Source organism: Phycodurus eques, chromosome 8 (genome assembly GCF_024500275.1).
Source record: "Phycodurus eques isolate BA_2022a chromosome 8, UOR_Pequ_1.1, whole genome shotgun sequence".
Taxonomy (NCBI): Eukaryota; Metazoa; Chordata; class Actinopteri; order Syngnathiformes; family Syngnathidae; genus Phycodurus; species Phycodurus eques.
In genome coordinates, this window is record NC_084532.1 from 29,307,521 (window position 1) to 29,320,489 (window position 12,969).

Here is a 12,969-nt window from a genome sequence, read left to right on the forward strand (position 1 = left end):
GTTACGTGACTGTTCTATTGTTTTACCAACACAAAATGGAGGAGTGACCTAAGCCAAGTAATTTTCCACCTTAGAAGGCAGTATTAAGAGCCACTTTCACAGCGCCTATGAATGCTGCCATTTCTGTGCCGATTTTCTGTGTTGCAAAAAAGTCACCTCAACTTTATTGATAGTTTTTTTGGATTAAAAAAAAACAAACACAAAACACCACAGCGCTAACAAATTGCCGGATCTCTCTGTGACAGTTTCAAAAATCCTTATACAGCGCTTTCATCCAGAACATTGCACAAATAACTCAAGATCTCAGCCAAAATGAAAGTGAACAAGTACACACATTAGGTGTAAAGAACTTTATTAAAAGAGTTTTCACACGCAAAGAATGCTTCGTGAACACGTTTTTGTTGTGACTTTCGGTTCGTCCCGTCAGGCGTCGCCGCAGCGAGTCACTTTTTCACACGCTGTATACATTTTTTATTTTACAAACAATAAATTAGCCAAGTTGTTTAGATCAAACACATACAAAAATGTACAGTATAAATAACAATAATAATAAATATGGAGCTCGTGCGAAAGGCTTTCATTTGTTCTTCAACAAAATCACAATTCAACAGGCAAAAAAACCCTGTCACCTTTTTTTAAACTACTACCACAAAGTGCACTCGGGAAGTTAAACAAACGAACAGAAAACTTAGCGTTACTGCTAATCCTAACGCTAATCGTAACGCACGCACGCAGTTGAACAGCGTGGAATCAAATCAAAATGGCCTCGGGAATACGCAAACAAAATTGTGCTCAACAACGTTTTGTTGTTGTTGTTGTTGTTGTTGTTCATTGCAATGGTGCACATTTCCGTTACCAACAGTCAGGCTACAAAAAGTACAACTTGCGTGTGTGTACTTGTAGGGATTAGTTAAAAAAATAAATAAATAAATGCTGCCACATGCTAACAGTTCTTGTCAAAAGGGCTTTCTCAAAGATCAAGGCGTAAATGATCCCGACCCGGTCAAATAGATCAGTGATTCCCAACCGATCGTCGGGGATGCTGAGGGAAATGACCCAATTTCACTTCCTTGGTCTGGATTTTTTTTGTTTTTTCCTGTGTGTTGGCTCAATAAAGGTTGGGAAACACTGAAATACACAACTCACTTTTAAAAAGCTTTGAGTGGAAATTTCAGGATCGACCTAAAATGCACCATAACCTTTCCATGCCTTCTCACAACGGCGAGGCTTCAGACCAAAGACTGGAAGAGTCTTGAGTCACAGAAAGGCATAGGTGTCAACATCCTTGGAAATGTTCACGGATCGAACACCTGTTGTGAATTTTTACGCTGAGCATCTTGCAAGTTGTGCAAAAAAGATTCAACAGTTGGACGCGCATTCAAATGCTGACAAATATCAAATGAAGTCAAGGTTGTTTATAGTGCATTTTAGGTTAATTCTGAAAGTTCGCCCCCAATATCCGTAAGGTTTTGTGAGTATACGTGCGTTGGCTCAATCAAGGCCGGGAAACACTGAAATATATCCCGCGGTGCGGTTCATGTGGACGTAAGGCGCACGTAAAGAACAGAAAAAGCCCTTGAGCAAACCCTGCTTTAGTGTAACCGGTGTGTTCCAGTGATTGTTGCGCTCGTGGCGGGCTTGCCGTTCACTTCCTGGGAAAGAGCGCCGCCAGTCTCTGCTTCTTGATGGGCAGGAAGTGGATCTCCTGTGAGCCCACTTTCTTCAGCTTGATGGCTCGGTTTTTAGCGGGGACCTTCTTCAGGCCGTCGTCGGGACCGCGCTGGGACAGCGGCGGCGGGAGCGGCGGCACCCCGAAGAGCTGGGCCGGCATCCCCTGCCTCCCGTCTTGTTTGATGGAGAAGTTCTTAGTGGACACCCCCGAGAGGCCCTTGATCTTCCCGCACAGGATGGCCGGGATGGCGTCCTTCACCGAGACGATGACCTTGGCCGTCTGCGAGGTGCTGACGATCTCCAGGTTGGGCGTCCCCGGCCCCAGGGAGCCCGACCCCCCCGCCCCGCCGTCCAACATCCACTTGTGCTGGCGGCTGAACTCCAGAGACGCCAGACTACCCAGGATCTTAGAGTCCAGACTGGCGCTACGTTCCAGAGACCGGCCGGGACCACGTGATGGGGCGCGGTGCTTCCGGGCGGCGGGCACCGACAAGTCCAGCACGCTGTCTTGCTGCTGTGGACTGAGGTACTCCTGTTTGGGTTCCACGGTACACGGTCCTCGCATGGACAGGTCCAGGACTTGAGGGGACGAGCTTTGCGGCACCGTGTCCAGATCTTGGAGAGTCTGAGTGCTTTTGGTTTCCGTGCGGACTGCTTTTGGCACGTTGGTCTTGGAGTCCTCCGTCTGGGGAACGGGGATGGGTAGCGGGATCGGCAGAGGAACCGGCAGCGGGATTATGACAGGGTACGGGACCAGGAGAGTGGCGGGAGGGACCAGCGGGGCCAGAGGGGACGAGTAAGGGGGCGGAAAGAAGGGGGAGCCCGGGGAGTGGCAGGTGGCGGGACCGGTCTGGGACGGGAAAAGATCCTGCAGGATGGTGGCAAAGGCGGGATTCTGGAGGAGCGAGAGCAGGTTGGGGTCCTGCGGGGGTCCCGCCACCGACTTCTGCTCCACGAAGGACAACGGATTGGGACACAGGATGTTGTTCTGCGGGATTACGGCGGGATCCAAGACCAGCGGGAGGGAGACCTGGTTGGGGCTCGTCAGCAAGTAGGGCGCCGCCCCCATCGGGCCCAGCTGTGGACCGGTGGCCGCCGCCATCTGGAGGTGGATGGGTAACATCAGCGGGTTCTCTCCCAAACACAGAGGGTGCAGGACGGTGGCGGCCATTTTGAGAGTCACGGCGCCCGGCGCGGCACCGGCGTCCGCTCCCGCCGCTGACCCGGGCGTCTCCGCGAGGCTTCCCTTGCTTAATCCCACCGCGCAGGACTCTCGGGTAGCAGACGGAATGACGCCGTGGTCCTCTTTCTCTGGGATTTCCGCTTCTCTTGGCACGTCGGAGCGGGACAAGTCATCGGACGCTTCCATAATTCCAAGGCTCCGATTCTTCATGCAGCGCTAGCGGCAACACCCGGCCATCGTCCCTCTAGGCAAACCTGAAGCACAAAACCCATGAGGTCTTTCGGGGGTATCGCCTTCATCCGCGACGCGTCTGCCCGTTTCGCCTGTCAGGCTTCATCCATCCGGAGCGAGCGGAAGCTCCGGTGACAGACGGGTCAATTATTCATGATCGGAGGGGGAGGGGCGGAACACGCGGCCGAACGACATCGTAGTGACGGAAATCGTGCGCTCGGCCTGAGGCCGGGAAGCTAACGCTACGTTGGGATCCTGGCAGCCCCCTGCGACCGAAACGTCATGGGGTTTTTGCCTTTTCTATTCAAAAAGTTGACTGTCAAACTTAACCAAAAAAAAAAACAAACAAGAGAATTGCATTTTGTGTCGTGTAAACGATCACAAAACTTTGCTTTAAAATCCGCTGGCTTAGTGCTAACACATCATGGGAAACACCCGAGACAGGCTAACGAATAGCAACCATGTGGCGGTGTTGTAACGCTTCAAACGTCGGCGATTTCAACACAAATGGTGCAGCGACAGGTGGAGGCAAACAATATAACAATATTCACAGGCATATATTCTTTATCCTCTGCGAAACACGACTAATGTTACTGCGTTCATGTATTAAACAGCACTTTCAAAAGTGCGTTTTAATTCGTTTACGTGTGTTTTAATAATGGTCCAAGCTCTGATTGAAAACATCGCTCCGCCCCCTTTCACTCCTCGCCCCGTTGATGGAATGCAAGATGGCAGGCAGGAAGAAAACGACCGCAAGCGACTGTGAGTTCAAGGTAAACTGAGAAAAACACGGCGCGTCGAACGCATCGGTCGGAACGTGACGGGCTGACGGGCAACAATGCAGGAGAACGAGGCGCTCCCGAGGAGACTGCATTTTATCCGAGGGGAGACTGCGGGCAGCCGTAAAACCGGACGACAGCAAAGTGAGCGCGAATGGTTCTTTGTTTGTACGTGCCCTGCGATTGGCTGGCGACCGGTTCGGGGTGTGCCCCGCCTCCTGCCCGACGACGGGTGGGATGGGCGCCAGCACGCCCGCGACCCGAGTGAGGAAAATGGAATAATATAATTAAAATCATTGTTTAAAATAAGTTTTATTTAAATTAATGACCAATGACATGAGAAAATGTGATTTTGTTTTATTTTACCAAAATGAACAATTTTACATACACATATGACCTTTTTATTTTTTGAACGTTAGTTTATCAATTACTTGGAGATGAACATAATTAATCATAAATAGGAAAATATAAAAATGCGAATTATTTTATTAAAGAAATACAGTAAATCACGAGCACGTATGATTAAAAATAAATTGGTGAACCATTTCACATCAAGAAGTCATTGGTAGATAAATTGTAATTACTTCAATTATACATCATAACGTTAAAAAATGAAAATAGATTTGTATTAAGATAATCAATTTGACATCCATCATTGACCTGACGTCCGAATTTTCTTTGCCCGTCAAAACGTCAGTCAAGACGGACGCAAAGGCGACGTTGGCGGTGACGTGCACGGCCAGAGGGCGCGTGACGGGGGCGCGCCTCGGTTGCCATAAGAACAGGAGACGAGTGACAGTTAGCCTGCTAGCTGCTAACTAGCCGTGTGCTTCACATAACCAAAAACGAACATAACGTCACGAGCCGATAGAAGCAATAAAAGGCCAAATATTCAAAAGAAAAGGACATTAAAAAAGGAGCCGAGCCTGCGTCCTGATGCCTTCCTCTTCCTTCCTTCCTCCCTCCCTTCCTTCCCTTTAACGTCGTTCCATCAATGAAATGCAAATGGGACGTACTCACCTCACACGCAAGGGCGCACACGCACGGCAGCAGTTCGAGTTTCGAGCCCAGCCTGCGTGCTTCTTCAAGGCTCCGCAAAATAGCACAAATACGCCGATTCCCCCCCCTCCCAAAATGGGCGATAAGGCTTATCTCGTCATTGCGAGGCTCTCTTCTCTTCACTGGCCAAGTGACGTCACGCCGGATTGCGTGCGCAATCTCCACACTGGCCCCTCCCCCCCCCCCCCCCCCCCACGCTCCATATAACCACTCAGGAACGTTTTCAAACAATTGACATGCTTGAATAGATTGAAATATACCTTGACTGGACAATAGTAACACCAAAAAAGAAAAGAAAAACGAAAGAATATCTTGGAATTTGTTGAAGTCGCTCGTGCACTTCCGTCGCTTTCTTCGCACGAGCGGCGACAGAATGCGCGTTCACGCAAGAGCTGATGTCGGGTGCAGCTCGCGCGCGCGTGCGCGCCTCCCCTTGGCTCATTCATCACAAATGGTCCTTTGCGCTTTCATCATTGGTGACGTCACAAGCGCCAAGCAACAGGTCCGCGCTCACTTACAGATGTTACATTATGTTTTAGAATGTGCAGTATTGTATTTTGTTTTATTTTTAAATTACAAATGCATAAAAAGACGTGTGTGTCAATGCGTTTTTTCCCTTGAAATTATTATCCCCCCCCCCCCCTCAAAATAACTATCTTTTGATGAAAATATATGACTTTATATATTGCAAACGAAGCCTTGCGGTCGTATTGGATTTTTCTTTCTTGAAAATATTGGACTTTTTTTTCTCAAAAATATTTAACTCTTTCGAAAACTATTCAACCTTTTTTTTCCACCAAAATATCCATTTTTAACAAAACAAATTGTACAAAAAAAATCTTTTTCGGAAAAAAAACAACAACACTATTTTTGAAACATGGTCGTTTTCTTGAGATTTTTTTTTTTTTTGTCGAAAACATTAGACCTTTTCATAAAAATATATGAATTAAAAAAACCCTCAAAAACATGACTTTTCCCCCCAAAATATTCAGTTTTCCTTTTTCTGAAAAATATAACTCTTCTGTTCTCCAAATATGCTACCTTTTAATCATAAATATGAGAAGAATTCAAAATTAAAAACAATGAAATGTACTATAGATAAATTTTTTCAAAAATATTTGATTTTACGAAGACGTATACATTTTTCGAAAACATGACCCCCCCCACCCCAATATGAAACTTCTTTTCATAAGAATGTGACTTTTTCCTGAAAATGTTACTCTAATTTTTTTTTTTTTATCAAAATGATCCGTTTTTTTTCCCCTCTCCAAAAGTGTTGGCCTTTAGCTAAAAAAAAAAAATATTATTATTTGTCTTTCTCAAAAACGGGACTTTTTCCTTGAAAAAAAATGTGACTTCTTGAAAGCGATAGAATTGTTTTCTCAACATGATTTGACTGTTCTCCAAAATGTTTGCTTTTTTTTTTTGCTTTGTAAATATGCAATGTATTTTCCGGCGGTCGGGTAGGGAGACAGATGTGTGCGGGATCCCCCGGGGTCCCGATCAGTCGCCAGCAGCCTCAGGCTCTCCCCCCCCACCCCCGGGGAGGGGGTGCTATAATGAGGCCCGCCCGCACCTCCTCCACAAGACATTTGGTGCGGTTGAATCTCGTGACGTGTGACCCCGCCCCCCACGCTGGGCTCTTTGGTCTACTTTAGTGGGGGAAAGAACGATTCTTTTGGTCGCCGCGGCATCCCACGAGAGCACGTGTCGATACTGACATTCGGGCGAGGCCTCCGTGAAGACCTTTCATTTGAGACGGCGCCACATGACGATTCAAATCGAACGCTCGCAAGAAAGGAATTGCGGGGAAAATGTGCGGTGTTTTTCTTCCCTCGGAAATTTGGGACTTTTCCCTTGAACATGTTTTTCGGCGAAATATATCGCTTTGGAAAACCAAAAAGAATTCAGCCTTTTTTCGAGAAAATGTTCCGTAACAACACACAACTTTTTGGTTGCAATGAAATATTTATTTTCTTGAAAAGTTCTACTTTTATTTCAAAATAATCTGTTTTCACAGAAATAAAACTTTTGGTGGCAACAAAAATGTGACTTTTTCCTCAAAAATCTACTTTTCCTTGAAAATATTTGCCTTTTTGGGCAAAAATATCAGTTTTTACTCCGAAATATACTTGTTGCTATTATTGCCCCAATATCTCGAACTTGATTTTCTTCAATATATATATATATATATATATATATATATATAAATATATCTCAAAAGGTATATGAAAATGTATTAAATATATTTTAAAGAACATTTTAAAAACATCACATTTTTATTCGGGTTCTATCGTATTTTTCTAATATAAAATATTCGACCTTTTTCTAAACTAGTTGGCTTTCTGAAAATAAAAAAAGTAAAAAAAAAAACAGTATTTTACCTTTTTTCTTTTTTTTCTCATAAAAAAAAACGTTTTTCCTTTTTCTCCAAAACATTCTAAAACCTTCCCCTCGTAATTGTTGAAGTCGTCGAATGGCTTTTCATCTGCTTTAGCTCTCGGTCTCCCCCTGGTGGTAACCAAATGGAACTTGTGGTTTCACCAACATGTCACTGCACACAATGAGGTGATTTTCCAAGCAGTCACATTTATTTCTCCTTTTGTACACGTTTGCTCTCCACCACGTTGTTTACAAACAAAATAAATACAAGACAAAGAGTTTGTCCACAACTCAGAAATGTACAACACTTTAAAGTCCATGTAAACACTTTTTGTTGTTTTTTTTGTTTGTTTTTTGCGTACACAATTCAACCAACGCTCATTTCTTTTCCACTTTTGTACAAAAACTACATCCATCCACGAGGTGGCGGTATCGTCCGAATCCCTCTTGCCGCTTTGTATGAGGAAAGCCAGCAAAAGACAAAGGAAGGTCACAAAAATCACCTGATCAGTGCTAAAAAATAACAAGAAAAGTTTGGAATGACGTAAAATTCTTTGCGTACCCTGTTCACGTCTTCGCTACAACAACGTGTTTTATATTTACAATAGGTTTTAAGGCCAAGCAGAGATGGACTGTACGAATAAAGTTCATTTTCGCGAGGATGACGCGATGTCACGCAGATCGTTCTAGATTCGATGAATATTGCAATAAAACAATAGGCATCCGGATCGAAGCAATTCTTGCAGAAGGAGCGCGGAAGGGGCCTGGACCGACCTGCCTCGGACACGCCTGGCACTTACCAAAACCATTTACAAACACTCCCAAAAAACACACCAAGTCAACTAAACCCCACAACGACACTTTTTCTCGATTATCATCATGAAAAACGTTTGACCTGCTAACCATCATTTCAGCACCTTTTTCTACTCGCGCTCTGCCGTCACGGTTCGTCAACTTTGTTTTTCTTCTTCGCCGAAACCACGTTCACGTCAAAGAAATGTTGGAAAATCTCACCGTGTTGAAAATATCTCGCGAGTGCTCCTCGCCAAACCCGCCGACTTGTTATGTACTCACGGAATACACACGCTGATTATTTTTGGGTGTCTGGACACTGCAAAGGAGAATTACAGAGATAAAGTCAGAAGAAAAACAGTTATGCGACAAGATTCAAGTCAGAAAGTCGGATTTTCGAGATTCAAGTCAGAAAAATAAAAGGCATTTAATTCGAGTTAAAAGTTGTATTTTTCGAGAATTTTTAATATATTTCTTGAGGGGAAAAAAGTCTTGATATTTTCAAGAAACAGGTCTCATTTATTTAAAAAAATACGTTGAATATTATTTGCAAGAACATATTTTAGGAGGCACAAAAACATCGATTTTTAGGACAATTTTCTTTTCTTTACCAAAAATGTAGATTTTGAGAAAAAGGCAGATATTTTCAGGCAATTTTTTTATTTTGTATTTTTTGAGGGGCAAAAAAAGGACATTCTTTTTGACGACTACGAGTGATATTTTCCTAATTTTATTTTAAAAAAAATAAATAATTATATATATATATATATATATATATATATATATATTTTTTTTTACAAAGTTGAGAAAAAAAACTTTCAAGAAAAATATATATTTTCTTTAAATTTCATTTTTGGGATTTCATAATTTTACAACAATTCTTTTTTATTTTTGAGGGAAGTCAGATAATATCTAGAAAAAAAAGAAATGTGTAATCTTGTGAAAAAATTGGAATCTCGTGAGAATAAAGATGAAATTTAGCATGCAAATATACAACTTTTTTAGAAAGAAAAACAGTGTATAATATTTGAGAAAAAAGTTGGATATTTTTCTTGAGTGAAGGAGCAATCTTACAAAAATTAAGACATTATTTTCTAGAAAATAATCCTATTTCTGATGGCAAAGTCATATTGCAGGTATTAAACTGAATTTACAAAATTATTCTCAAAATATTGAACTTTCAAAATGATTGAAATTGTTTTTGGTTTTGTTTTACCTTGAAATATGTTTTAAAATGACATTTTCTTCTCTCTCAAAAATATTGATTATTTTTGTACAATTATGACTTTTTTTATGACAATATGTCCTTGAAAATAACAATGTCTTTTTATTTGTGGAAAATATCTGTTCTGACACTAGTTTTCCTCTAGTTAGATTACAACTGTAACTTTTAAAATATATACAGTTTTTATCTCTAAAATACCAAGTTGGGTATGTAAAAAAAGAAAAAAAAAAAAGAAGTTTGCTTGTTGTTTTTCTCCGGAAAAACAAGATAGTTATCTGTTGTCGAAAGTTTTGTACCCTGCAGCATGGAAGCAAGACGCGCGCGCCACTTGTCGAAAAAGGAAAAGGAAAAAAAAAAAAGACGACGGCTCGTCATCGGATAAATAAATGATGAACCAAGTGACATATTTTTGAGCATAAAAGAGAAAAAGAGGGTTTTTGTCAGGAAAAAAACTTTGAAAAAATGAATGTAAATGTTTGAGGGGGAAAAAGGTTGAAAAGTACATGACTTTTTTCTTGAAAATATATGAAAATACAGCGTGTGAATATGTGCTGGGAATGATATGACTTGTCTGGAAAATATCCAACTTTTGTTTCTCAAAATGATCTGACTTTTTCCTGACCGAAGGCTTCTTTCACTTTCTTGTATAATCATTTGCTTTTTTCTTCAAAATGTTCTACTGAAAATCTGACTGAAAAACGTTTTTTTTCATTTAAAAATATAGGATATTTCCTTTTTTCTTCAGGAAAAAAATACTTTTTTTTTTTTTTTTAACAAGAAAATAAACATTGTATGGTCAAAGCGTACAACCATTTGTCTTGAAAACAATTGTAAATCAGAAAAGGGACATTTTCTTGAAAAAACATTTTTTTTTTCAAGAAAACATACACCAATAAAACTTTTTCACTTGAATACATTGAATTGAAAAAATACTTTTTTTTTCTTGAAAATATTCATCTTTTTTATTTTAAAATAATTCAACCTTTTTCTCAGAAAATGCAACTTTTCTTCCTGTGAATATTCACAAATGTTTCTTGAAAATATCCAAATTCTTGCTCAAAAATATATACTTTTTACGTGACTATTTGAGGGAAAATATTCAACTTTGAGGAAAATACCCTTTTCGCCCCAAAAAATTAAGTTATATTTTATATTTGTTTTATATAAGTTATATTTTTAGGGGGGGGGGGGCCCCTAAAAATATAACTTTTTTTTCTTGAAAAGACTTGGGGTTAAAAATACACGAGCCATTTTTTCATCATGTAAAAAAAATCTTTTTTTTCACCTCTAAAATGGACTATTTCATAAAAACACAACAACAAAAATCTGCCTTCCCCCGGAATTTGACTTTTCGTTTTCGTTAAAAATGTCACTCTTTGCTGGAAAATATGCACATTTTTCTATAAAAAAAATATGATGAATGATTATGATCATTATTATTTGAAATTATTTCAAACTATTCATTTTCATTGTTTCAAATATTATTTTCTTTCCTGGAAAATATACCTTTTTTCGGTAAACAATTTTGCTGAATTATTATTATTATCATTATGATTTCAAATGATTCAAAAGCATTTGTTTCTATGATTCAAAAATATTTTTTTCCCCCGGAAAATATATTTTTCTTTTGATCAATTTGTTGTGTGTGTGTCCACCCCCCCCCCCAAGAAAAACAAAATAGTTGTGATGTTCGGGACACGCTGGGAGCGACGGCAAAAATCCGGCGAGGTGAGAGCAGAACGTTTGTTCGAGCGTGCAAAGGAGACGACGGCGCGAAGGAAGAAGAAGAGCGGGTTTCCGTCAGGCGAACCCCGGGCGCGCCGCCGTCTCGTCGTCGTGGGGGCTGCCGTCCGAGTTCTCGGCCTCGCCCTCGGAGATGGCCTGCATGGGCGCCGAGTAGAAGCGCGCGCGCGCGGCGTAGCGGCTGCTGTTGGCGGGCGGCGGGATCCTGGCGCGGCCCGTCCTGGACGAGCACGGCGAGGCCGAGGCTTTCGGCGAGGAGCCCTCGGCGTCGGGGCGCCCGGCCGCCGCCTCGGCCGCTTCCGCCGCCTCCTCGCCCGCCGGTTGACCTTTGGGGGTCACGGGGCTCTTGAGGATCTCGGCGGCCGACATGCGGTAGCCGGATTCGGCGCGGCTGCCCTTCTTCAGCAGCAGCAGCTTGAACTCCTCGTTGGAGGTGCTGGACTTCTTGACGTTCCTGAAGATGGGGCCGGGGGCCCTCTGCGGGCCCGAGGGCGACGCCCCCGACGGCGACGCGGCGGGACCCGGGGAGCGGGCGGCGCCGGGCGACGGGGGCGGAGGCGCCGGGCCGCCGGAAGACGACGGACCGTTCCTCGCGGACAGCTCGCCGGAGTCCTTCCTGCCCAACACTTTCCTCTTCGACCTGAACGGAAAAAAACGGCCAGTCAGACGTACGATGCGGTACGCTTTGGATTTGTCACGCGGAAGGAAAGACAAAGAGATTCAAGACCCGTCGCAGATATTCTTCCGCAGTTTACAACAATGAAGTCCGGGGAAAAATATATTTCGAAGGAAAAGTCATGAATTCAACTCGTTTGCTCAAAAATGAATGATTCGATTCGACACATTTATATTGGACACAACTGCAAATGGGGGGGAAAAGAAAAGAAAATCTTTTTTCTTTTCCATGAAAAAGAACAATACAATAGAAATATGCTTCTCTCCAAAGGAAATCTTTTTTTTTTAGTCATTTATTTTCGAAAATAACATTTTTCTTTTTCCTTGAAAATATGAAAGCATTTGCTTTTTGTCTTTAAAAAAAAAAAAAGTCTACGCCTCTTTTGTTTTTAGATTTTGACTTTTATCTGGAAAATAGGACATCCCCCCCCCCCCCCCCCCGATCGATCAGATTCTCATTCATCCGGCCGGAACTTTTCGTTGTCAGGGCATCGAATCCGTTTGCGATGGACTTAATGCTCCGAGAATCTCCTAACCTAATTGGACAACAGCATTCCGCTAAGACTGCAAACTTCATCTCGCGTCGTAAATATTTGTATTTGTTTGATCGGCGGCTGGATGTCGAGCTTCTGGGACCCGTCGCCGTGCCGACCTGTGGATCATGGCGAAGAGGTCGTCCGTGGTTCGACTTTTGGCGGGCGACGGGAAGACGCCGTCGTCCTCCGCGTGCGACTCGTCGTTCGGCTGCGACATCGCCGAATCGCTCGCCGCCGTCGAGTCTGCCCGAACACATTTGAACATTTCAGCGAAAAACGTGCACAACGCTCAAAGTACACATTTGAATGAGACAAGTGGGACATTTTCAAGAACATTTCTTTCCTTACATTTCAGACGAGTACGTTTTTTGGGGGGGAAATTTAAAAAAATACATATTTTCAAAGACGATCACAAATTTGAGAGAAATAAAGTCATCTGTTTTGGACCAAAATGTGAATATTTTCCAGAAATCGGCAGGAAAATATTCACCCAGCCAAAAGTTCGACAGTTTTGAGATAAACTGTTGTATATTTGAGAAAAAAAAGAAGCATATTTCAAAAAACATTTTTCAGAAATGAAGTAGTGCATATTCAAAGTAAATACATATTTCTTGAGGAAAAAGTAGTATTTTAGATTATTCGTATAATTTTCAAGGGAAGTAGGGTTAGTCGTACATTTATGAAAAAAAATCA

General features: G+C 42.4%; 2 protein-coding genes across 4 annotated transcripts in view; both read right to left on the minus strand.

Annotated features, from left to right (window-relative positions):
- Positions 1–313: 313 nt before the first annotated feature.
- LOC133405887 (retinoic acid-induced protein 2-like) lies at positions 314–5,040 on the minus strand. Its single transcript, XM_061682932.1, has 2 exons — positions 4,885–5,040; positions 314–3,108 (listed from the first exon to the last, which is right to left on the minus strand). Exon 2 carries the CDS (start codon positions 3,062–3,064, stop codon positions 1,646–1,648), a length of 1,419 nt encoding a protein of 472 aa, XP_061538916.1. The 5' UTR covers positions 3,065–3,108; positions 4,885–5,040; the 3' UTR covers positions 314–1,645.
- Positions 5,041–7,495: 2,455 nt separating this feature from the next.
- Positions 7,496–12,969, minus strand: part of LOC133406347 (actin remodeling regulator NHS-like) — a 59,217-nt gene continuing 53,743 nt past the window's right edge. For 2 of the 3 annotated variants that reach the window (XM_061683887.1, XM_061683886.1), the window contains 2 exons: positions 12,393–12,519; positions 7,496–11,705 (listed from right to left, as the gene is read on the minus strand). In XM_061683887.1, coding sequence (XP_061539871.1) covers positions 11,123–11,705; positions 12,393–12,519 — 710 coding nt within the window. In that variant the 3' untranslated portion in view covers positions 7,496–11,122. Of the gene's footprint in view, positions 11,706–12,276; positions 12,520–12,969 lie in introns of all 3 variants that reach the window. The other variant, XM_061683888.1, reaches the window with a different exon arrangement.

Bases quoted from the DNA above. Each gene is read 5' to 3' on its own strand.
- LOC133405887 (XM_061682932.1), bottom strand. From the start codon at position 3,064: ATGAAGAATCGGAGCCTTGGAATTATGGAAGCGTCCGATGACTTGTCC.